This window comes from Haliotis rufescens, unplaced genomic scaffold (genome assembly GCF_023055435.1).
Source record: "Haliotis rufescens isolate VD_foot unplaced genomic scaffold, xgHalRufe1.0.p SCAF_9, whole genome shotgun sequence".
Taxonomy (NCBI): domain Eukaryota; kingdom Metazoa; phylum Mollusca; class Gastropoda; order Lepetellida; family Haliotidae; genus Haliotis; species Haliotis rufescens.
Window position 1 is genome coordinate 14331295 of NW_025964383.1, and position 23180 is coordinate 14354474.

Sequence of the window (23180 nt, forward strand, 5' to 3'; positions counted from 1 at the left end):
CGTGCCCAAGGGACGCAACTCTGCACAGCGAATCGCGGCACCTTGAACGACTGGGCCACCCGTGTCCCCTTATACATTCGAAACCAAGCAATACTTATTGTTTGTAATTCATCTAAAGATTCGTTGCTTAGAGTGAGTGAGTTGGGTTTAACGCCGCTTTGAACAGTATTCCACTGGCAGTTATATCACGGCGTGTCAGCTTGATGTGGGAGGAAAGCCCGAAGTGATGCAGGGCTCAGACGTTTACCACTAAGGTGAAACACACGAGCACGGGTATGGTGCTGACAAACCTAGAAACATAATCGGGGCGAACTGGGATTCGAACCAACAATCATAGGTTTCTGGCGTGCCCAAGGGACGCAACTCTGCACAGGGAATCGCGGCACCTTGAACGACTGGGCCACCCGTGTCCCCTTATACATTCGAAACCAAGCAATACTTATTGTTTGTAATTCATCTAAAGATGCGTTGTTTAGAGTGAGTGAGTTGGGTTTAACGCCGCTTTGAACAGTATTCCACTGGCAGTTATAAGATTCGTTGTTTAGAGAACAATGGAGGAGGTTTCAAGATGTGATCATGTGATAAAGAAGGCTAAATTTCCAGACAAATTAAACAAACAAGAAATGGTTATTCGATTATGATATACTAGTATTTGACATAGGTATCTCAGTTATGATCTGTGCCTTAAGTTTGCAGTATTTCGGCAACTGTTTTCAGCCCAGTAACGTTTCGATAACGTGTGTTTTTTTTGGTCAAATCCCATTTCCGAATGCATGCTTTCTCATGCCGTCAGTTTATTACGTTCATTGGAATCATTATACGAATATACTGTAGACTCCATGCTAAGTTGACAGAACGATGAGGGGGCGGTCGGGTAGCCTAGTGGTTAAAGCGTTCGCTCGTCACGCCGAAGTTCGGGTTCGATTCCCGACATGTGAAGCCCATTTCTGGTGTTATTGCTGAAATATTGCTAAAAGCGGCGTAAAACCATACTCACACACTCACAGAACGATGAGAGTAAAGGACTGTGATGAATCAAGGCAGATAATGCAGTCTTTATGCTGTAAACGTCATGTAGTGGGAAGATACAGATTCTTATTCAGTGTGTTCGGAACTAACATCAGATACTCGACATCAGGAGACCGTTCGATGTATAGTCTAAATTGAGCCAAGACTAAATTGTGCCAACGATTTAGGTTTTTGGTGTGGGGCTCACAGATTTTAGGACTAATATGACACGAATATTGCCCAGTCGTCTCAGGCGCCGCGACTCGCTTTGCAGAGTTGCGTCCCTTGGGCACGCCAGAAACCTATGGTTGTGGGTTCGAATCCCAGTTCGCCCCGATTATGTTTCTAGGTCTGTCAGCACCATACCCGTGCTCTTGTGTTTCACCTAAGTGGTAAAAGTCTGAGACCTGCATCACTTCGGTCTTTCCTCCCACATTAAGCTGACACGCCGTGATATTACTGGAATACTGTTAAAAGCGGCGTTAAACCCCACTCACTCACTCACTTAATTGAGGGGCATTTTGGCTTGAAACTGGTGTTACCCAAAGGCAGTAACGTTTCCTTTTCAAATTGTCATTTGTTGTGTATTTGTCGTGATACTCCCAACTGGTTTGCTTTGGCAGGATGGAGAGGGACGAGATCTCGTGATTTTAAGAGAATTGAAACTACTAATTATAAGGGTTGGTAGCTCACGGAGTGGATTGAGAAAAACCCGCGTGTATCTTATACACCAACAGTGACACTGGACTCTCTCCACATGCAGCGTTTCACCCTAAGTAAACCACGAATGGATAATTATACACCCTGGAATTCAACCTATAGACAACCAATAACCAACCAAATTCAACATTGATATCTGATGTTGATTCAACGTTGACATTTCAACTTCCAAATCCAACCAGAAATGTCATTTCAACGTAAACCGCGACATTGTTCCAACATTGAGTTCGTTATAACCGTAACGTACTGTATATATGGATTCAACATTGATTCAACATTGTCCTGACCGCTGGGTAGTAAGTTTCAATAGTTTCAAATATACCTAAATGTTTCAAATACCAGTACTTAAGGTCATGTATCGAACGGAAAGCATAATGAGTTTCTACACTCGAATTTGTAAAGGTCGCCATGATGTGTCATAGATATAATCTGAAGAAGGAGGTAAGATAAGGTATTTTATCAAAATCACGCGAACCAATAATATGTCAACATTCTGACATGGAGGTAAGATAAAGTATTTTATCAAGACCACGTGAACCAACAAGATGTCAACATTCTGACATGGAGGTAAGATAAAGTATTTTATCAAGACCACGTGAACCAATACTATGGCATTATTCTGACATGGAGGTAAGATAAAGTATTTTATCAAGACCACGTGAACCAATACTATGTCAACATTCTGACATGGAGGTAAGATAAAGTATTTTATCAAGACCACGTGAACCAATACTATGGCATTATTCTGACATGGAGGTAAGATAAAGTATTTTATCAAGACCACGTGAACCAACAAGATGTCAACATTCTGACATGGAGGTAAGATAAAGTATTTTATCAAGACCACGTGAACCAGTACTATGTCAACATTCTGACATGGAGGTAAGATAAAGTATTTTATCAAGACCACGTGAACCAATACTATGGCAACATTCTGACATGGAGGTAAGATAAAGTATTTTATCAAGACCACGTGAACCAATACTATGTCAACATTCTGACATGGAGGTAAGATAAAGTATTTTATCAAGACCACGTGAACCAACAAGATGTTAACATTCTGACATGGAGGTAAGTATTTTATCAAGACCACGTGAACCAATACTATGGCAACATTCTGACATGGAGGTAAGATAAAGTATTTTATCAAGACCACGTGAACCAATACTATGGCAACATTCTGACATGGAGGTAAGATAAAGTGTTTTATCAAGACCACGTGAACCAATACTATGTCAACATTCTGACATGGAGGTAAGATACAGTATTTTATCAAGACCACGTGAACCAACAAGATGTTAACATTCTGACATGGAGGTAAGTATTTTATCAAGACCACGTGAACCAATACTATGTCAACATTCTGACATGGAGGTAAGATAAAGTATTTTATCAAGACTACGTGAACCAATACTATGTCAATATTCTGACATGGAGGTAAGATAAAGTATTTTATCAAGACCACGTGAACCAATACTATGTCAACATTCTGACATGGAGGTAAGATAAAGTATTTTATCAAGACCACGTGAACCAACAAGATGTCAACATTCTGACATGGAGGTAAGATAAAGTATTTTATCAAGACCACGTGAACCAACAACATGTCAACATTCTGACATGGAGGTAAGATAAAGTATTTTATCAAGACCACGTGAACCAATACTATGTCAACATTCTGACATGGAGGTAAGATAAAGTATTTTATCAAGACCACGTGAACCAACATGATGTCAACATTCTGACATGGAGGTAAGTATTTTATCAAGATCACGTGAACCAATACTATGGCAACATTCTGACATGGAGGTTAGATAAAGTATTTTATCAAGACCACGTGAACCAATACTATGGCAACATTCTGACATGGAGGTAAGATAAAGTATTTTATCAAGACCACGTGAACCAATACTATGTCAACATTCTGACATGGAGGTAAGATAAAGTATTTTATCAAGACCACGTGAACCAACAAGATGTTAACATTCTGACATGGAGGTAAGTATTTTATCAAGACCACGTGAACCAATACTATGGCAACATTCTGACATGGAGGTAAGATAAAGTATTTTATCAATATCACGTGAACCAATACTATGTCAACATTCTGACATGGAGGTAAGATAAAGTATTTTATCAAGACCACGTGAACCATGACTATGTCAACATTCTGACATGGAGGTAAGATAAAGTATTTTATCAAGACCACGTGAACCAATACTATGTCAACATTCTGACATGGAGGTAAGTATTTTATCAATATCACGTGAACCAACAAGATATCAACATTCTGACATGGAGGTAAGATAAAGTATTTTATCAAGACCACGTGAACCAACAAGATGTTAACATTCTGACATGGAGGTAAGTATTTTATCAAGACCACGTGAACCAATACTATGGCAACATTCTGACATGGAGGTAAGATAAAGTATTTTATCAAGACCACGTGAACCAATACTATGTCAACATTCTGACATGGAGGTAAGTATTTTATCAAGACCACGTGAACCAATACTATGGCAACATTCTGACATGGAGGTAAGATAAAGTATTTTATCAAGACCACGTGAACCAACAAGATGTCAACATTCTGACATGGAGGTAAGATAAAGTATTTTATCAAGACCACGTGAACCAATACTATGTCAACATTCTGACATGGAGGTAAGATAAAGTATTTTATCAAGACCACGTGAACCAACAAGATGTTAACATTCTGACATGGAGGTAAGTATTTTATCAAGACCACGTGAACCAATACTATGTCAACATTCTGACATGGAGGTAAGATAAAGTATTTTATCAAGACCACGTGAACCAATACTATGGCAACATTCTGACATGGAGGTAAGATAAAGTATTTTATCAAGACCACGTGAACCAATACTATGTCAATATTCTGACATGGAGGTAAGATGAGGTAATTTATCAATATCACGTGAACCAACAAGATGTCAATATTCTGACATGGAGGTAAGATGAGGTATTTTATCAATATCACGTGAACCAACAAGATGTCAATATTCTGACATGGAGGTAAGATGAGGTAATTTATCAATATCACGTGAACCAACAAGATGTCAATATTCTGACATGGAGGTAAGATGAGGTATTTTATCAATATCATGTGAACCAACAAGATGTCAACATTCTGACATGGAGGTAAGATGAGGTATTTTATCAATATCATGTGAACCAACACGATGTCAATATTCTGACATGGAGGTAAGATAAAGTATTTTATCAAGACCACGTGAACCAACAAGATGTTAACATTCTGACATGGAGGTAAGTATTTTATCAAGACCACGTGAACCAATACTATGGCAACATTCTGACATGGAGGTAAGATAAAGTATTTTATCAAGACCACGTGAACCAATACTATGGCAACATTCTGACATGGAGGTAAGATAAAGTATTTAAACAAGACCACGTGAACCAATACTATGTCAATATTCTGACATGGAGGTAAGATGAGGTAATTTATCAATATCACGTGAACCAACAAGATGTCAATATTCTGACATGGAGGTAAGATGAGGTATTTTATCAATATCACGTGAACCAACAAGATGTCAATATTCTGACATGGAGGTAAGATGAGGTAATTTATCAATATCACGTGAACCAACAAGATGTCAACATTCTGACATGGAGGTAAGATGAGGTATTTTATCAATATCATGTGAACCAACAAGATGTCAACATTCTGACATGGAGGTAAGATGAGGTATTTTATCAATATCATGTGAACCAACACGATGTCAATATTCTGACATGGAGGTAAGATGAGGTATTTTATCAATATCACGTGAACCAACAAGATGTCAACATTCTGACATGGAGGTAAGATGAGGTATTTTATCAATATCATGTGAACCAACACGATGTCAATATTCTGACATGGAGGTAAGATGAGGTATTTTATCAATATCACGTGAACCAACAAGATGTCAACATTCTGACATGGAGGTAAGATGAGGTATTTTATCAAGACCACGTGAACCAACAAGATATCAACATTCTGACAGGGAGGTAAGATGAGGTATTTTATCAAGACCACGTGAACCAACAAGATGTCAACATTCTGACATGGAGGTAAGATGAGGTATTTTATCAATATCACGTGAACCAACACGATGTCAACATTCTGACATGGAGGTTATGGAAAAACATTTCCGTGAGGAAATCGGGATAGAATAGATCCGCAGCAACCTATGTGAACCCGTTGATAGTGTGACAGTGTTAAACAACAGACTCACAAACACACAAACCAACCATACACCGACGTCGTGACTCGGGTTTCAATCACTGGATTGTCTTGTCTAGACTCGGTTATTTATAAGCCGTTGTCATAGACCTGGAACAAAATTGACTTCTATGGCTTTAAAAAACAAACAAACAAACACATATCCAAAAAGATCACACTGTTTATATTGCTGCTGTAGTGGGGTAATGTTATATATTGTGTAGAATGAGAGAGGACAAGAGAGATAATCCCGGTAATTCATATGAACCATCTCTACACAGGTTATTCTCTGGATGTGACGTTTCATCGAAATAATGCTGATTAGAAAATAAAGAAAGCATTACGTTTGACAAGGTGTACATGTTCCTGTTTATTTGCTGGGTAGTCCTGTTTACAGTCACAGGAAAAAGATCAACACATCAGATCTGGAGTAATGAAATATTTCTAAAATTCATTCACTTGTGTATTAATACTGTGTTTATATAACTTCAGTCGCTTCTGTTAGGAGTACCGTGTTTAACATATTAAGTACCCTGCTGCAATAACATCACCACCCCCGTGTTTTAGTAAGCTCCACCTTTGTCATTTATCTAAGCACCCGGCGATTGCTCTATGTCAGTTTATTTCACACCATGACCGACAGTTTTACTGCCCTGAGACTGCCCCTTAATTAGTCTGGAAATGTGTTTCAGTACGGGAACGGTTTCTTTAGCTTTGCTTCGTATATTTTATCGAACTTCTCGTTTTGAGCCACTGTAAACCAGTTCTTCCAGTCACCGGATTTTCCTGTTAAGTAAAAAGATGACATCGTATCATTACGCATATTCTGTGGAAATAAAACTGTATTTTAACAATATGGGTCCCAGGTTTTATGGCATTTTGAGAAACAATGGCATTCATAATGTTAAATACAAATTAAATAAATTACAATTTATGTGATTTACAATAACCATGCAACTGAGTATTATGTACATGAACCTTATGATTTAGCTCTATCCTGATATCCTGTTGGGGCAGGAACACCTGGTAACAACACTATGTGGTAATGATTGACAAACACACAAAGCCTACTTCAAGCGTCCCTAACTAATGTTTCACTTTCACATTATTCACGTGAAGACCCGGGTTAGAAAATGGGTCTTCAGTAATCCATGTATGTTATAAGAGACGACTATGCTTGTCGTGTACGACTTGACGGGATCGACTAACAGGCGGTGGTTAGAGCGTTAGCACCTCACACCAAAAAAACGTTAAGATTTCCCAAATAAGTACAGTGTGTGAAACCCATTCCCCGCCGGGGATATTGCCAAATATGTCAAAAAAGCGGGTAAAGCCATGCACAGTTATGTATTCATGCACTGTTGAAATTATGAAAACGCACACGTTGAAAAATCAAGTTGGAGTTAATGTTAATTCATATATCTTCACTTGTCTAGTGAATGGTATTGCGAATGTCGACTTTCATTTGTCTTTAGGTGGAGTAGTCACCTTTTCTGAAGTATCCACTTGAACCCTGTTGCCACTTGAAGTGGTAGGTCTGATCCTTGATGTTCTCGTTGGCGTGTTTCAGGTTGCTGAAGGAACATGCTTCTGCTATCTCAACGTACGTTTTCTCCGGGAGAGGGCGGTTAAGATATTCAGCCATTCTTCTTATCTCGTTCGCGCAATTCTTTTGAAGTAAAACAGATATTGTTGACAAATTAGATTTTATATCGTCTGGAAATTATCATGACCTATTTGTATACACTCTTTTATCCATCTGTGAATATGCTGTGTATGTTTGTTTATTGTTTTACGCCGCACTAAACAATATTCCTGCTACATGAAGGCGGCATGTAAATAATCTGGACCAAGCAATCAAGTGGTTGATATCATGAGCATCGATCCATGACGTCGGGGTGCGATGACACGCCATCAACCAAGTCACGGAGCCTGACAACCCGATTCATTTGCTCCCCTCTAACGACCAGCATAGGTACAACGTTTAAATCAATGTTAGTATATGTATAAAAACAACAAAAACTTTTCTTGGGACGCACCTTTTTCATATCTTCATACTGAACCTGACAGATGGTTAATTTCTCAGCTGTTTTGTTCCAATCATGCGTATAATCAAAAATCGATCCGAACACAACTGAAAAGAAACCAGTGAAAATAATGAAAACAAGTTAAAAAGTGCGAATATCGAACAGTACTGAAGTAGGACCTTCTCATGGTTATTACATTATGTACAGACACTATGTCAAAGACGTATTTTACCTTCCATCAAGGTAATTTATATATGACTCGGACACCCTGGTCTTCATCACACAATGCATGTCGCAAGGGATCGGATGACTAGTGGGATCCGATGGCCTGGCTCGTTGAAATGGCTTATGCACGTCATCGTATCCCATTCCGTAGGTCAATGTTGATGATTTCAATAATTGGATTGTCTGGTCCAGACTCGATTATTTATAGATATCCGTTATATAGCTGGAATTTTGCAGTATTAGACAACAAACATACAATTATATATTTATCTATGTCTTCGTAAAATATGTCTTACTATAACCATCCTGATACAAGGAAAGGAAGTCATCCCATGACCCTGTGAAGTTGTACTTGTCCTGGGAGCCGTCCTTCCACATCTGGCTGCTCTCCTGACAGAAGCTGGACACAGCACAGTCCTTGGGGTTTCTCCAGACGTACACAATCTTACATCCCAGCCTCCATACCGACTCCGGCAGCTGCCTGCATGCATGGGGTGTACATGAACATTGATTTATACATTGATTATTCCTGCGATGTTTTGCAAACGTTACACATCTTAGGTGAATAAATACAGATCTTTCGTAAATACAGATATAACAGCTAAGTAAGAAAAGGACAAAATGTAGAATAAGGATTACTACAAATGCGGATATCCCTATTATACATATACGTGATTGTATATGACTCTGGTAGTATTAAAACCATTCGTACCTTGGCAGTAAATGGGTGTGGAATATCCTTGGTGATGCCAGTTCCTCCAGTTCTTCCTCGGTCCTGTATTCCAACCATGCGGAGTTCTGCCAGTGTTTGGTGTACTCAGCCTTACCTGCCACGATCATGTTGAGGATCTCCCACGTCCAGTGAGTGCCTTGCGTTATTATAAGACGCACATTACGATACAGTTACATTCTTGTAATCTCGGTCATTCAACGTCCCCGTACATGACAGGATAGAAATATAATTTATTGAAATGATTGACTGGAGCCCAGTTTGTTCTAATTCATTGTCTGTCATTAAGTGTTATAGCTTATCTTCAATAGCCATGTTACCTGACTTAGGGTATGTACACAGAAGGATGTCATCGTTCCGGAGGCGACGTGATTTCAACGTTCGTACCGTGTCAGCAATCAAAGTCATTTCAGGAACACCGTCTACATCTGTCATGTCGAAAGTAAACCCGCCCGCCATTGCTATTTTCGCTGGGGTAGACATCTTGACAAACTGTGAAGCAAGGAGGAAATTTCCGCAAATAATCCTGATAAAACCCTTAGATATCAAAAACTTTTATTTGTTGACAATTTAAATGTGTCACAATGAAATAATGCGTAATGTGCCTCGAGGTACATCGATAACTAACGATCATCTTACTCTGTTAAATCAACATTTCTGTGAATCACTGACTGGCCATGCGACTAGATGTGTGCTGACGCTAGGTACTTCAATAACACTATGTTTGACTACTCAGAGAACAATACCGGCGTCACTACCAGGCTAGCCGATTAGACGTATACTTTCGCTAGCCACTTCAAAGTCACTAAATATTACTTCCCAATGCAAAAGAGCGCTTTAGGCTAGGCCGCTAGTAATAATCCGCATATTGCACTTACCCCTTGAGAAGGTATATAAGGGATCCTTTATGCAGCTAGCGATGTCGTTTTCAGTTCAATGTCATCTCGCATATGCTGATGTCGAAATCCAGGCCTGTTTGTCACGGTGACATAAGTTGCAGGTTTGTCGGTCACCAGATTACATGTGCAAATAAACACTCATCAGGCCTGTCTTTATATCAAGTACGCTACATACATGTAGATGAAATGTCTTCGACAGCCAAATAGTTATTCATTCCAAAACAAGCAATAATAACAGTTTGCAATTCATTCGTTGATTAGAGGACGGGGGAGGAGGGTTTTAAGATGTGATCATGTGATGACGAAGGCTAAATTTCACAGACTGTTGACATGACCATGACACTGAACTATCCATGTCAGGTTGACACAGATAACAGGGCAAGATCGACGTCAAAGAGAGATCGTTTCGCTTTACTAAACTACTCAAAAGAAGTTAAGGATCACCCGATTCTTTCATATTGGTAATCTTAATCTGTCATGGCATGAGAGATTAACTATTGTAATATGGAAGAATCAGGTGATCCTTAACTTCTTTTGAGTAGTATATATATTCCAGCAATTCTGATGAAAAAGAATAAACAAATTGCAAGAAATTCTGTGGCATTTGATTGGCTCACCAAACAATTGTTTCGCGCTCATGTTCCTATAAACCAAAACTGACTGCGGTTTCTTGTTTGGCTGATACTAAAATGGTTGGGGCTGGCTGGCATGGCGCTGGATCACATCACCAATGTCATATTTCTATTTCAGTTTTTTTTGTGTAATGACCATATAAGCAGTCTGTTAATTTATTATTGTTGATTAATCTACTTATAAGAATGGAATACAATATACTTTTGGCGCATTTAGAAAATGAAAGCAAATGTCACCTGGAGTACTAGTATACTGAGACAACAATACTGGGAAATGCAAGACGTAGGTATCCCCATGGTAACCAACTGTGTTTCCCTCTCTGCTGATATGTTTATTCATGCATATGAATCGGATTTTCTGCTGATCTGTCTATTTATGCCTATGAATCGGATTTTCTGCTGATCTGTTTATTCATGCATATGAATCGGATTTTCTGCTGATCTGTCTATTTATGAATATGAATCGGATTTTCTGCTGATCTGTCTATTCATGAATATGAATCGGATTTTCTGCTGATCTGTTTATTTATGAATATGAATCGGATTTTCTGTTGATTTGTCTATTTATGCCTATGAATCAGATTTTCTGCTTGGAACAGCAAAATCAGGAAGAGGAATTTTGACAAAAAGTTTCACTTCAGCTTCAGGTATATCAATGATCTGATATCGTTCAATAATGGTCAAGTAGTCAAGTCCCTTCTGCAGATTTACTTATAATTATCTGAACAAGAAAAAAAGAGATCAGTGAAACAGCCTACTCTCTTTCTTATTTTTTACATAAAAATTCAGAGTGACAGAAAAAAATGTCCACAAGATTTTGGGACACGATGGATGACAACTTTCCAATATATCCTTTATGTCGAGCAATGTACCAGCAGCTCCAGATTTTGTTGTCTACATCTCAGAACTTTTGAGGTACAATCAAGCGTGCTTTTTCAAAGATTTCAAAGAGCGTCATACTACCCTTGCTAGAAAATCTTTTGATCAAGGCATCAACATTGTACCATATGTACCCAACACCATTGTACCATATGCTCCCAACACCATTGTACCATATGTTCCTTACACCATTGTACCTTATGTACCATCAACATTGTACCATGAGTACCCAACAACATTAAACCATATGTACCCAACAACATTGTACAATATGTTCCCAACATCATTGTACCGTATGTACCAACACCATTGTACCTTATGTACCATCAACAGTGTACCATGTGTACCAAACAACATTAAACCATATGTACCCAACAACATTGTACAATATGTTCCCACATCATTGTACCATATGTACCAACACCATTGTACCTTATGTACCATCAACAGTGTACCATGTGTACCAAACAACATTAAACCATATGTACCCAACAACATTGTACAATATGTTCCCACATCATTGTACCATATGTACCAACACCATTGTACCTTATGTACCATCAACATTGTACCATGAGTACCAAACAACATTAAACCATATGTACCCAACAACATTGTACCATATGTTCCAAACATCATTGTACCATATGTACCAACACCATTGTACCATATGTACCATCAACATTGTATCCAATGTTCCCGTGGTTATTTTTGCCATTGCCTGTGTTTGAAACTCACTCACTCACTCACTCACATTACAGGTGAATGGTGAATCATCTTGAAGAGGTCAATATAAGCAATATTTGTCTGCATCCCTACATGTAGACAAGGCTTATAATGCTGTTTTGGATGGGAGGGCAATTAGGAAAGCTGCACCGTTACTTACACTTCATGACGGGATTATCGGGAAAATTTCTATTGAATGCACTACTAGTGAGTTGGGTTTAACGCCGTTTTTAACAGTATTCAATGCATATCACGGCGTGTCAGCTTAATGTGGGAGGAAAGCCCGAAGTGATGCAGGTCTCAGATTTTTACCACTTCGGTGAAACCCACGAGCACGGGTATGGTGCTGACAAACCTAGAAACATAATTAGGTCAAACCGGGATTCGAACCCACGATCATGGGTTTCTGGCGTGCCCAATGGACGCAACTCTGCACAGCGAATCGCGGCGCCTTAGATGACTGGGCCACGAGCTCCCTGCTGGTAGAGAACCTTTATTGTCCAGGTAGAAGAAGAGCAGGGACTTGTTTCACATATCGACGCCATGGCACATTTTGGGTGCGGCCATACTAGGCTGAGGTAACCACTATTGCCACAGATCTAGCAATTCATCTTGGAAAGAAGTCAAAGGATGACCCTATCACTGCAGTGGTTCTATGGATTTCTAAGTGATGGCCTGATGTACCTGTGAAGAAGCCTCGATCCCTCGAGATACAGAGAGCGAAAGCTACCTCACTCATTACCTGGCTCGGAGACCGTCACTTGTTATTTTAATGAGCTTGGACACATCATGGATAAGTACAACCTGAAGATATGCCCTCGTTGAATTTGGAATATTGATGAAGAAGGAGAATCATAGCCCACCATCAGTAGTCAAATCGAATCAGAGTTCTCCAGCTAATGATAAGATCAAGATCAAGTACTAAAACTGCTTTGCGGCAATGCATCTGGTAGTTCTATACCACAGTATTTCGTATTCAAGGGCGAGAGGATGTAAAGTTGTAAAGGTGGTCGTTATGGTTCATTCACGTTAGTGACTTAGCCGTATGACGCTGTCCTGTGCTTTGTAGTGATACGTGGTCGACCGGATCTAGGAAGGTCACGTGTTGTCCCGTGTGTCTGAATATGCTTCCACAATCTTGTAATGGTGCTTTGAGCGACGTGGAAAAACCTGGCTGCAGCTGAAGATGATTCTTCTGTTTTTCATTCGGCCGATGGCTTTGTTGGTTTGGGCTTCCGTCAGTCGTGGCATGTCGTCGCTGTTCACTTGCTCCAAGATTGTCATGGCATGCAAATGAAAACCCAACGTTTTCATAGCCAAACAAGTGTTGTTGCACGTGCATATGATGTGGTGTGTCTCGGCGCTAGGCTCTGACGTTGTGTTTTTTTTCCTCCATTATCTCAGCAAATTTCAGCAGCACCTCTCCACACAAATAAATACCTGAGCAAAAGACGCAGAGACACCTGTTTTCCGGACTTACCACAAAGTAAACGATACTCATCTGGAAACAACTCGAACATGAATGAAAATAAATTAAATAAAATCAGCATCAATATCAATTTTATTCGGTTATTTGGTTACCAACGCATAATCATTCCCTGTTCTCCAGGTTGAAGTCAAACAATAGTAAATAATTACCACATGTTTTTCCTTACCTGGGGGGAATTTAGATACATGTTATAAATTCTGTCCTTCATGCCAAGCTTACAAAGACCTCTTTGGATTTCTATTGCACATTTTCGACAATAACGATTTCCCCAAAAGCCAGAACCATTCCGGGAAATGTATTTCAGTACGGGAACGGTTTCCTTAGCTTTGTTTCGTATATTTGATCGAACTTCTCGTTTTGAGACACTGTAAACCAGTTCTTCCAGTCACCGATTTTTCCTGTAAAGTAAATAGATGACATCGTATCATTACATAGATTCGCATGGGAAAAACTGAATTTGTACAGTGTGGGTCGCATGTGAAACAGTTGCCTTCTTGACACCTTCAAACATAGCGAATTAAGAACCAATTATGCATTCATAATGCAAAAATACAAATAAATGGTAAATTCTTTGAACAACGGTAACGACACGCTGGCCACATTTGTACAGTAATCGTTGCATTGTTATAGTATTCATCAACCATAGCTCCGTTCCTAACGACGACGTTACCGCAACGACTTTTCCAGGTCATGTGACTTAGCTTTGTGGAACTAAACCGTGGTCATTAAGGCCTGAGCTAGGTACAGATGGCACATTGACTCTCAAATCCTGTTTCAAGCACCACATGACGCACATTTCGTTTTTACATTACACATACAGCATAATTAGTACCAAGACAGATAATGGTCAGGTGAAATGGGATTTAACGTCGCGTCCAAGATTATTGCACTTATATAGCGACGTGCATGCACATGTGTTTGTGTGTGTGTGTGGCTGCTTGTATTAGTTCGGACTGATGCCGATTTATAGTGCTAGCTCACTGAGATACCATGACGGAGTTTTACATGAATAACCCACTCAGACACAGTTTACTGACTCCGAGCCAATCAGTCCTTCTTTTAGCCCCTTAATGCCTAGCGCCAGACAGGGTAACAACAAGTACCATCCTTTAACGTCTTTTGCTATGACGCGGTCGGGGATCGAACCCCGGGCCTTCCGCTCTCCGGGCGGACGCTCTACCACTCGACCACGAAGGCGGTCTAGACAGATAATGGATTTCACCACATAGGAACTGGTTAAAGCATATGTTTAAGGTAGTCATTCTGTGAATTAGTATGACAGAGACACCTTGAACATGATGCTCGATGCTATCCCATTCTATGACCTTTTAACACCTCCTTGCTCATTTGCGCTAATTTTTTAAATGGATGCTCCCACGTCCAACCTTTTCATCTGAGTTTGAATGATCCTTTCATTCAATTTTGGCTATTTTGCCTTTTACACTCGATGTTTGTTTCTTTGTTGTTTAACGCCGCACTCTTCTGTTTTCAAGCTACACGACGGCGGTGTGTAAATAATCAACTCAGGGCCAGAAAATCTAGTGACTGACCTCGTGAGCATCAATCTACCTAATTGGGATACAATGACATGCATCAATCACGTCAGTGAGACTCACCCCGATCCCGTTTGTCGCCTCTCACGAAAGGCAAAGTCGCCTTTAAAGGCAAGCATGGATTGCTGACTCCATATAATCTGTTTTAGATGACATTCGAGACCAATTATTCATGATATTATTTGTCCTACAATCAATGCAGTTACTTTTCTCAGCTCTTTGTAAGATTCTCTGATTTCATATTCTCATCCTAAATTGATGGCGGCGTAAATATGAAACGTCATTGCAGGGGCAAAACCAGTCTTGATTATCCGCCGAAACAGATTCAATTTTGACTTCGGCCGTACGTTCCCACGAGTTTTTCAGGTGAACAGTTGGCTTTCCTTTGCGTGTGTTTGTGATGAGGCAGGACATGCTGAACCTTTACCGAACATCTGGTATCATCAATATTTGATAGTGATGTAGAGAAAGGTTCTTATGATATAGCGTGCATCGTACAAGGGACAATGCTTTCAGTAGATATGTCTTGTGATGATGTAAATGTTTTGTCGCCTCATCTCATTCTGTAGTGTTCTTGTAGTTACCTTTTCGGAAGTATCCACTTGAACCCTGTTGCCAATTGAAATGGTAGGTCTGATCCTTGATGTTCTCGTTGGCGTGTTTCAGGTTGCTGAAGGAACATGCTTCTGCTATCTCAACGTAGGTTTTCTCCGGGAGAGGGCGGTTGAGATATTCAGCCATTCTTCTTATCTCGTTCACGCAATTCTATTGAAGTAAAAACAAATGTTGTTTACATATTACGTACGTGTTTGAGGAAAGGGGATGAAATTTTATGCTCATTGGAAATGTTTTAACACCACATACATTGAATATATTTCACTTACGACAATGGACAATGATGTCAATAACATTGGAAAATTACAAAACTTAAAAAATACTGCTAGGATTCATAATTGCTGGAACGTTTAGGAGTGTGTGAGTGAGTTGGGTTAAACATAGCTTTTAACAGTATTCCAGTTATATCACGGCGTGTCAGTTTAATGTGGGAGGAAAGCCCGAAGTGATGCAGGTCTCAGACGTTTACCACTTCGTCGAAACCGACGAGGACGGGTATGGTGCTGATATACCTAGAAACATAATCGGGGCGAACCGGGAATCGAACCCACTATCATAGGACGCAACTCTACACAGCGAATCGCGGCGCCTTAGACGACTGGGCCACCCGTGCACCCTGGAACGTTTAGGTCTTTATCTTCTCAGCATTAGCACGAAGAAACGTTTAAAGTGTTCTATTGTTGAGTCACTAAACATTTCTTATCCTAAAATGGGATCATCTATTTGCCTACATATTTATCTGCCTGTGTATAAGCAGAACATAAACAATTTATTTCATATGTTACTTTTAAAAAAGGTGTTATATTATTTGTTATGTTATGTCTTATCATATTGCTCACCTTTTTCATATCTTTATACTGAACTTGACAGATACTAAATTGTTCAGCCCTTTTCGTCCAATCAAAAATATAATCAAATATTGACCCATATGCAACTGAAACAAAGACAATAAATTTGAGAACAACTGCATGTAAATGAGGTTCCGTGACGCTTTGAACAATTACTGGACAGATGTATTAGCGATGCGAAGTCGTAGATGTGTCCGACTTCGGTGAAACAGACTGTCTCAAGAAAGATGATGCCACTTTTTTTGTTCTGTTACTTTCATCTAGACACATGAAAATACCAATACTCCAATAAAGATCACTGATCTTCTAAGGTAATGTATTCCTTACTGTAACCATTCTGATACAAGGAAAGGAAGTCGTCCCAAGACCCTGTAAAGTTGAAGGTGTCTTTTGAGTCATCTGTCCAGACCTGGTTGCTCTCCTGACAGAAGTAGGACACAGCACAGTCCTTGGGGTTTCTCCAGACGCACACCACCTTACATCCCAGCTTCCATACCGACTCGGGCAGCTGCCTGCATGCATGGGGTGTGTATGAACATTGACACACACTTATATCATTCCTGCAATATCCTGCGAATGTTACGTATTTTACGTATATACAGGGACAACAACAACAAAATGTAAACTGACAAGAAGAACAGAAATTGAAGAGAGTAGCACTTTGCGTTACAAAATAGTAAAACAGTGAGGGCCAAAGTACAAACCTATTTTATACTAGTGGCTCTGTATGAATTTGCTGATCAATACCATTCCTACCGTGGCAGTAAATGAGTGTGAAGGATCCTTGGTGATGCCAGTTCCTCCAGTTCTTCTTCAGTCCTGTATTCCAGCCAGGCAGAATTCTGCCAGTGTTTGGCGTACTCAGCCTTGCCTGCCACGATCATGTTGAGGATCTCCCACGTCCAGTGTGTACCTTGTTTTATCATGAGACAAACAATATTATAGAGATGCATCATTAAAGAGTTTATCATTCCACGCCTTCATGCAACGACGGGATACAGATAACAAATGTTAAATACTTGACAGGAAGGTGAATTTCGGCACACTCTTTCTGTCCATTTAGAGACACATCTATTTCACAACTCTGTTACCTGACTTAGGATATGTACACAGCAGGATGTCATCGTCCCGGAGGCGAAGAGACATCAAAGTTCTTAGCCTGTCTGCAATCAAAGTCATGTGAACAACCCCGTCTACATCCGTCAAGCCGTAAGCAAAGCCACCTGCCGTTCCTATTTCCGCTGGGGTCGACATCTTGAAAACTGTTTATAAAATAATTAATGATGAATGAGAAAATAATTGCTGATGTGTTCACTGTGCTCTATACAATAACGAATGGAAGGTTGAATGTTGCCGCCTATCTTGAGTGGATTCTTTATCTGATTGAGATTATGAAGGTGCGTTGATTTCATTCTCCTGAGGACAATGTCGGCAACATGGAGCCAGAATAGTCAAGGGGTATGCATTGACGGGCATGTTCCCTGGAATTGAATCCAATCAGCTATGCTGTGGATCATCTCCAGCTACGAATACAACCTGTTCAAACAAAATATGTTCACTTATCTAGAATAGCCTGACATGAATATGGTCAAATCACCTTTGTTTGATATTTTCAGACAATGTTGTAGGTTGTGGACTCATATGGTTTCAAATAGCTCATACGTGTTAGTCCCATGAATGATTAAACCCAAATCCTTACAAAAGTACGTTTTAATTTATTTATAATTTGACCGGAGGAAAATAATTGATGTGAAGGAAGGAATATATCACTTATCTACTGATGAGGATTGCTATGAATAATCTTGTCAAAGTACAAAGTACAGGATAACACATGAATGAATCATCGAAATTCCAGCGACAGTTCAGGACCACATACTTCATTATATTTCTAAATAATCCATTCCTGTATATTTTATATATCAATTTAACCTTCAAGTAATACTGTCACTTAAACATTGACATGACGCAGAGGGTATATCTAATGTTGAAGAAGACAGGTCTAGTTTCTAAAACAACGGTTCTGACCCTACCTTAACATCCAAGCCGTTTCGACTCCTTAGGTGAATGTGTACAGTGGTACACGAAATCTTCAATGTAAATCATGCATGAGTCATCCTTGCATGACTTGCCATAAACAATATCATAATGATTCGGCAATAGTTAAGCCACGTCACGGAGGACTGCTGGAGAGCAACGTGGAACAATGCGTATACTGTGGCCTGATTCAACCTAGAATAATGTGTCTCTATTGCCCTGGCACAGAGTACAAAACGTTATCTTGGCTGAGTGTTTATCTGTCTGTTTTGTGATATGGAAGAGGTAACTGAGGATGATTCCATCATGATTTATGGTGAATATTGTCAAAACAGTATTGCTGAAGAATATCGATTTTCATGTCATTCCATTATTGTCAAACCTTGATCAAACAACTTCTGAGGAAGAGTCGTATGGCTTTCTTTGAAATCTTGGAAGAAAAAGAATGCTTGATTACTCGAAAGATGTAAACACCAAAGGCTGGAGCTGCTGGAATATTGCTCGACAAGAAGGGAAAATTGACTATTGGAAAGTTGCAATCATCCCTAGGCCTCTTGTCATACAATCTTTTGGAGAGTGTTTTGTTTTGTAAGCTAAAGATATTTCCAAAGGACATAGTTTTCCTACCAATGTACACAGTGGCCCATTTAGCCATAGAACATGGGGCTGAAACAGCATTAAAGTTGTTTAAATAATTACGTTAAGGTAGAGTCTGTGGTAATTTACTACCAGAAACATTAGAATGTTTCCGCGACTTTATAGTAAACATGGGATAAGGAGTCACTATCCAGCAGTGACAATGCCAGGTATTTTCTCCATTGGTAGCACCCTTTACAAACACATGCAAAGGCGAGTTCCTCTGAAAGGTTCGATAATAGTTAAGTATAAGTGTACCCTTATGTAACAAACATGAATCTTATATGCTACTCAAAGTTTGCTTAGGATTACCACTTTAAAAGGAAATATGTCAAAATGAATGCATCTGTTGAAATAGCCAAAAACAATATTTCATGAAGACATGTATAATATACCATAGTTTTCATTTACCACACAATGTTAGTCAGATCACCCGCCAAAATGAGAAAAAAAAGATTAAAATTGCCAAGTTCTTGTAGAGTTGCCGTAAGGACATGGCTTCATGAGAGGGCGATCGGCAGCTCTTTCAACATTTGTTCCAGCAATTGGGATCGGTGACATGCATCAACCAAGTCAGCGAGCCTGCCCACTCGATCCCGTTAGTCGCCTCTTACGACAAGCATAGTCGCCTTTTATGGCAAGCATGGGTTGCTGAAGACCTATTCTACCCCGGATCTTCAAGGGCCGGTCACTGTAACAGTGTGCACTCGATTTCACTTTCAGCTCCCTCGGCCTCGGAAGTTTATAACCCAAAATGCCTGTGATGCGCTTGAAGGTTAACGTTTACATTACCATCTCATCGTGCCAGGTACCCATTAATAGTTGGGTGAACAGAAACATATTTCGAACAAAGTCCCTTGCCTAAGAAAAAAAGCCATGTGCTACATGTGATTCCGTGTTGGGCATCATCAAACCCCCAGAAACTATCGGGAGCCAAGCAGTCACCCATCGAATTGCTCTACGTGACCAACGTTGCTTAATGTTGTCTGATTTGTGACCTATGCGCTATACACAGGACTACGAGTCACCACATATTAACAGATCAATGTGGATACCTCACTGAAATCTATTATTCTGTCAGCGAGCCAGATAATCATGTACTAAAGTATGAATAGTCTTGTAGAGCCGTAGGCATGCGCTGAATGCCTTTAACTCCTTTGCCCTTTACAACCCGGGTTAGAATTTATCTTCATCAACCAATGATTGTCAAGAAGAGGCTAATGGGCTCGGGCGGTCAGGCTCGCTGTCTTGGCTGATGCTTGTCATCGTATCTCAGTACGTAGAAGGGTACTCATTTGAATCGTGGATTGTCTGGTCCAGACTTGTCTTACGTATACTTGCATGTCGTAAGAGGCGGCAAACGGGATGGGGGGTGGGGCTCGTTGACGTGTTTAATGCATGTTATTGTATCCCAAATGCGTAGAAAGAAGTTCATGATGCCAATAACTGGATTGTCTGGTCCACACTCGATTATTTACAGACCACCGTCATACATGTTGAGAGCGGCGTTAAACAACATCATCACCATCGTCTGCTCGGAGAGAAGCACGAAAACACGACGCTCTCTATAGGAGAAGCTTAAATATTATTTACAGACCGACGTCATATATTTTGAATATTGCTGAGTGCGGCGTTAAACATTGTAACCTACAAACCAGATTATTGGCAAAATAGTATGAAAACCGACTGCAAGAATATCTCCAATGACACAATAGACATACTAAATACACATTCAATTGTTTATCTAACTGTGTAGTCTTACAGACAAACAGGTTTATTTCAGCAAAGTAGGCCACAGGTCCATAATGCATACCAATAGGTTTTTTTCTTGCATTCTCGATCGTGCTGGTGTATTTCGCAATAATGTTCACAGTAATACAGTATTAAAGCAATAATACAAGGGATCAATAGAAAGATAATTTACAAATTTATTTTGAGTTTCCTATTTTTGCACTTTACACCAGTAGCACCTTGACAGTATCATATTTGTGTTTTCACAAGCCATTCATCAAATAAATGTTTCTGGTGAACGGTGTGATGTGATTATTAGATGGAAAAACATACTTGTAGAGATTCACAGGATTGGTACAATATCTTCAGAAGTTTTTAAGAAATAATGTTCACTGTAGTACATTATTAAATTAATGATACAAGAGAAAGATAGCTACAAAGTAAAGATGAATTTCTTTTTTGTACTTTTCACAAGTAGCATCCAAGTCATATTTGTGTCTTCACAAGCCATTAGTCTAATAAAAGCTGCCCGTGAGTTGTTGAATGTAATATAAGGTGGAAAACATTCTTCTCGTACTGATTCAGAAAATGACGTGGTATGTGAATGACAATATATTATCAACTGAGGGAGTATTACAATGTCTTCCTGTTTCCAAAGCCAATCTAAAGTAATTGCATCCAAACCTACATATAACCTGCCTGTAAAAAAATAAATTTGGAAGACCGTGGTCTAGTGGTAGAGCGTTCCCCGGAGAGCAGAAGGTCCGGGGTTCGATCCCCGACCGCGTCATACCAAAAGACATTAAAAGATGGTACTTGTTACTACCCTGTCTGTCGCTCGGCAGTAAGGGGTTAAAACAATGACTGGTCGACTCAGAGTCAGTATACTGTGTCTAAGTGGGGTATTCATGTTAAACTGCAGCATGGTATCTCAGTGAGCTAGCACTTTAAATCGACATCAGTCCGGACTAGTACAAGCAGCCACACACACATACACACACCTATGATTGTGGGTTCGAATCCTGGTTCGCCCTGATAATGTTCCTAGGTTTGACAGCACCATACCCGTGCTCGTAGGTTTCACCGAAATGGTAAAGTCCGAGCCTTCATCACTTCGGGCTTTCCTCCCACATTAAGCTGACACGCCGTGATATAACTGGAATACTGCTAAAAGCGGTGTTAAACCCAACTCACTCACTCACTCACATTTCCGCTATCAGCATGAAACTACAAACAATTTAATAGCTGTAGTCGTCTGGCAACACCATGATGTCCATTTGAAAATACATACTGGTAGCTGTTTGGATGCATTTGCTCATCATGACCAGTAACTCTCTCCACTTCATCTTCTCAAAGAACACATTTCTTGCGACAACCAAATCCATGCAGAAGTTATGGAGTTAACATGCTCACATCAATTATGAGATGTACTTACGGACGTACATATTGGGCCTATTGGTAATTAAAAATCGATAAGATGGCCATATAAATTATGAATTTATGCAAATGATCAATTTCATGACTGTCATGACTGATACAGCTGGCCTATCTTTAGGTTCCGCAACGCAAATTGGAATTTGGTACCAAACGTGCAAATAAGACCCTATCAGTTTCTGGGACAGATTTGGTGAAAGGTTTGCACAAAGGCAAAACACCTTTTTACCTTTTCTGTCAATTGAATCAATGCTGAGTTTTTACGCCATTTTCTGCAATTTTAAGGAACACATTGTCTCATTATTTACTTGGTCAGGTGATGAGGATATACTGCATGTCAGAGGGAGACGTTATGAAATGATAAAACATTGATTTGTACTGTACATGTGTGCTTGATTTATTTTATTTACTGCTAATCCACAGGTTAAAGTTTATGTATTGCTATTTGGTTTGAAACTTACATTTCAGAAAGAAAGATCTATTTACGGCAGATGTCAAACAACTAGAGGTTCATTCAACTTTTCTTCGTATATTTTATCAAATCTCTCGCTCTGTGCCACAGTGAAGAAGTTCTTCCAGTCACCAGTTTCACCTACAAAATAAATGTCATATACTTAACATCATCCATGTTTGAAATAATATTGTTTGTTTTTTCTTTAACGCTGCACTAAGCAATATTCAGCTATCCAGTGATTCACAACATGAGCATCGATCCACGCAATTGGGATACGATGACATG

General features: G+C 39.6%; 3 protein-coding genes across 5 annotated transcripts in view; all 3 read right to left on the minus strand.

The window, feature by feature from the left end:
• Positions 1-6148: 6148 nt before the first annotated feature.
• LOC124150207 (sulfotransferase 1C2-like) lies at positions 6149-10227 on the minus strand. The gene is made up of 7 exons (XM_046522150.2): positions 9844-10227; positions 9286-9457; positions 8948-9104; positions 8532-8716; positions 8023-8117; positions 7472-7652; positions 6149-6769 (listed from the first exon to the last, which is right to left on the minus strand). Exons 2-7 carry the CDS (start codon positions 9446-9448, stop codon positions 6672-6674), a joined length of 879 nt encoding a protein of 292 aa, XP_046378106.2. The 5' UTR covers positions 9449-9457; positions 9844-10227; the 3' UTR covers positions 6149-6671.
• A 3423-nt stretch (positions 10228-13650) lies between these two features.
• LOC124150243 (sulfotransferase 1B1-like) lies at positions 13651-23029 on the minus strand. 3 transcript variants are annotated; one of them, XM_046522207.2, is made up of 7 exons: positions 22903-23029; positions 17698-17868; positions 17363-17519; positions 16934-17118; positions 16598-16692; positions 15728-15908; positions 13651-13988 (listed from the first exon to the last, which is right to left on the minus strand). In XM_046522207.2, the coding sequence occupies exons 2-7, from the start codon at positions 17858-17860 to the stop codon at positions 13891-13893; spliced, it is 879 nt and encodes a 292-aa protein (XP_046378163.2). In that variant the 5' UTR covers positions 17861-17868; positions 22903-23029; the 3' UTR covers positions 13651-13890. The 3 variants fall into 3 exon arrangements, with proteins under 3 accessions (XP_046378163.2, XP_048246745.1, XP_046378164.2); XM_048390788.1 differs by lacking the exon at positions 22903-23029 and adding an exon at positions 18637-19083; XM_046522208.2 differs by lacking the exons at positions 17698-17868; positions 22903-23029 and adding an exon at positions 18637-19084.
• The window catches only part of LOC124150206, a 39019-nt gene continuing 38667 nt past the window's right edge, over positions 22829-23180 (minus strand). Inside the window, exon 20 of the mRNA XM_048391112.1 lies at positions 22829-23033. Coding sequence (XP_048247069.1) covers positions 22936-23033 — 98 coding nt within the window. The 3' untranslated portion in view covers positions 22829-22935. The remainder of the gene's footprint in view (positions 23034-23180) is intronic.

What these genes read in the sequence shown, in the direction of transcription:
- LOC124150207 (XM_046522150.2), bottom strand. Translation starts at nt 9,448, where the DNA reads ATGTCTACCCCAGCGAAAATAGCAATGGCGGGCGGGTTTACTTTCGAC. An exon ending in CTTGTATCAGGATGGTTATA is followed by an intron (nt 8,118 to 8,531) that starts GTAAGACATATT and finishes GTTTCTTTTCAG; the next exon opens with TTGTGTTCGGATCGATTTTT. An exon ending in AGTATGAAGATATGAAAAAG is followed by an intron (nt 7,653 to 8,022) that starts GTGCGTCCCAAG and finishes TTACTTCAAAAG; the next exon opens with AATTGCGCGAACGAGATAAG.
- LOC124150243 (XM_046522207.2), bottom strand. Translation starts at nt 17,860, where the DNA reads ATGTCGACCCCAGCGGAAATAGGAACGGCAGGTGGCTTTGCTTACGGC. An exon ending in AGTATAAAGATATGAAAAAG is followed by an intron (nt 15,909 to 16,597) that starts GTGAGCAATATG and finishes TTACTTCAATAG; the next exon opens with AATTGCGTGAACGAGATAAG. An exon ending in AAGTGGATACTTCCGAAAAG is followed by an intron (nt 13,989 to 15,727) that starts GTAACTACAAGA and finishes TTTACTTTACAG; the next exon opens with GAAAAATCGGTGACTGGAAG.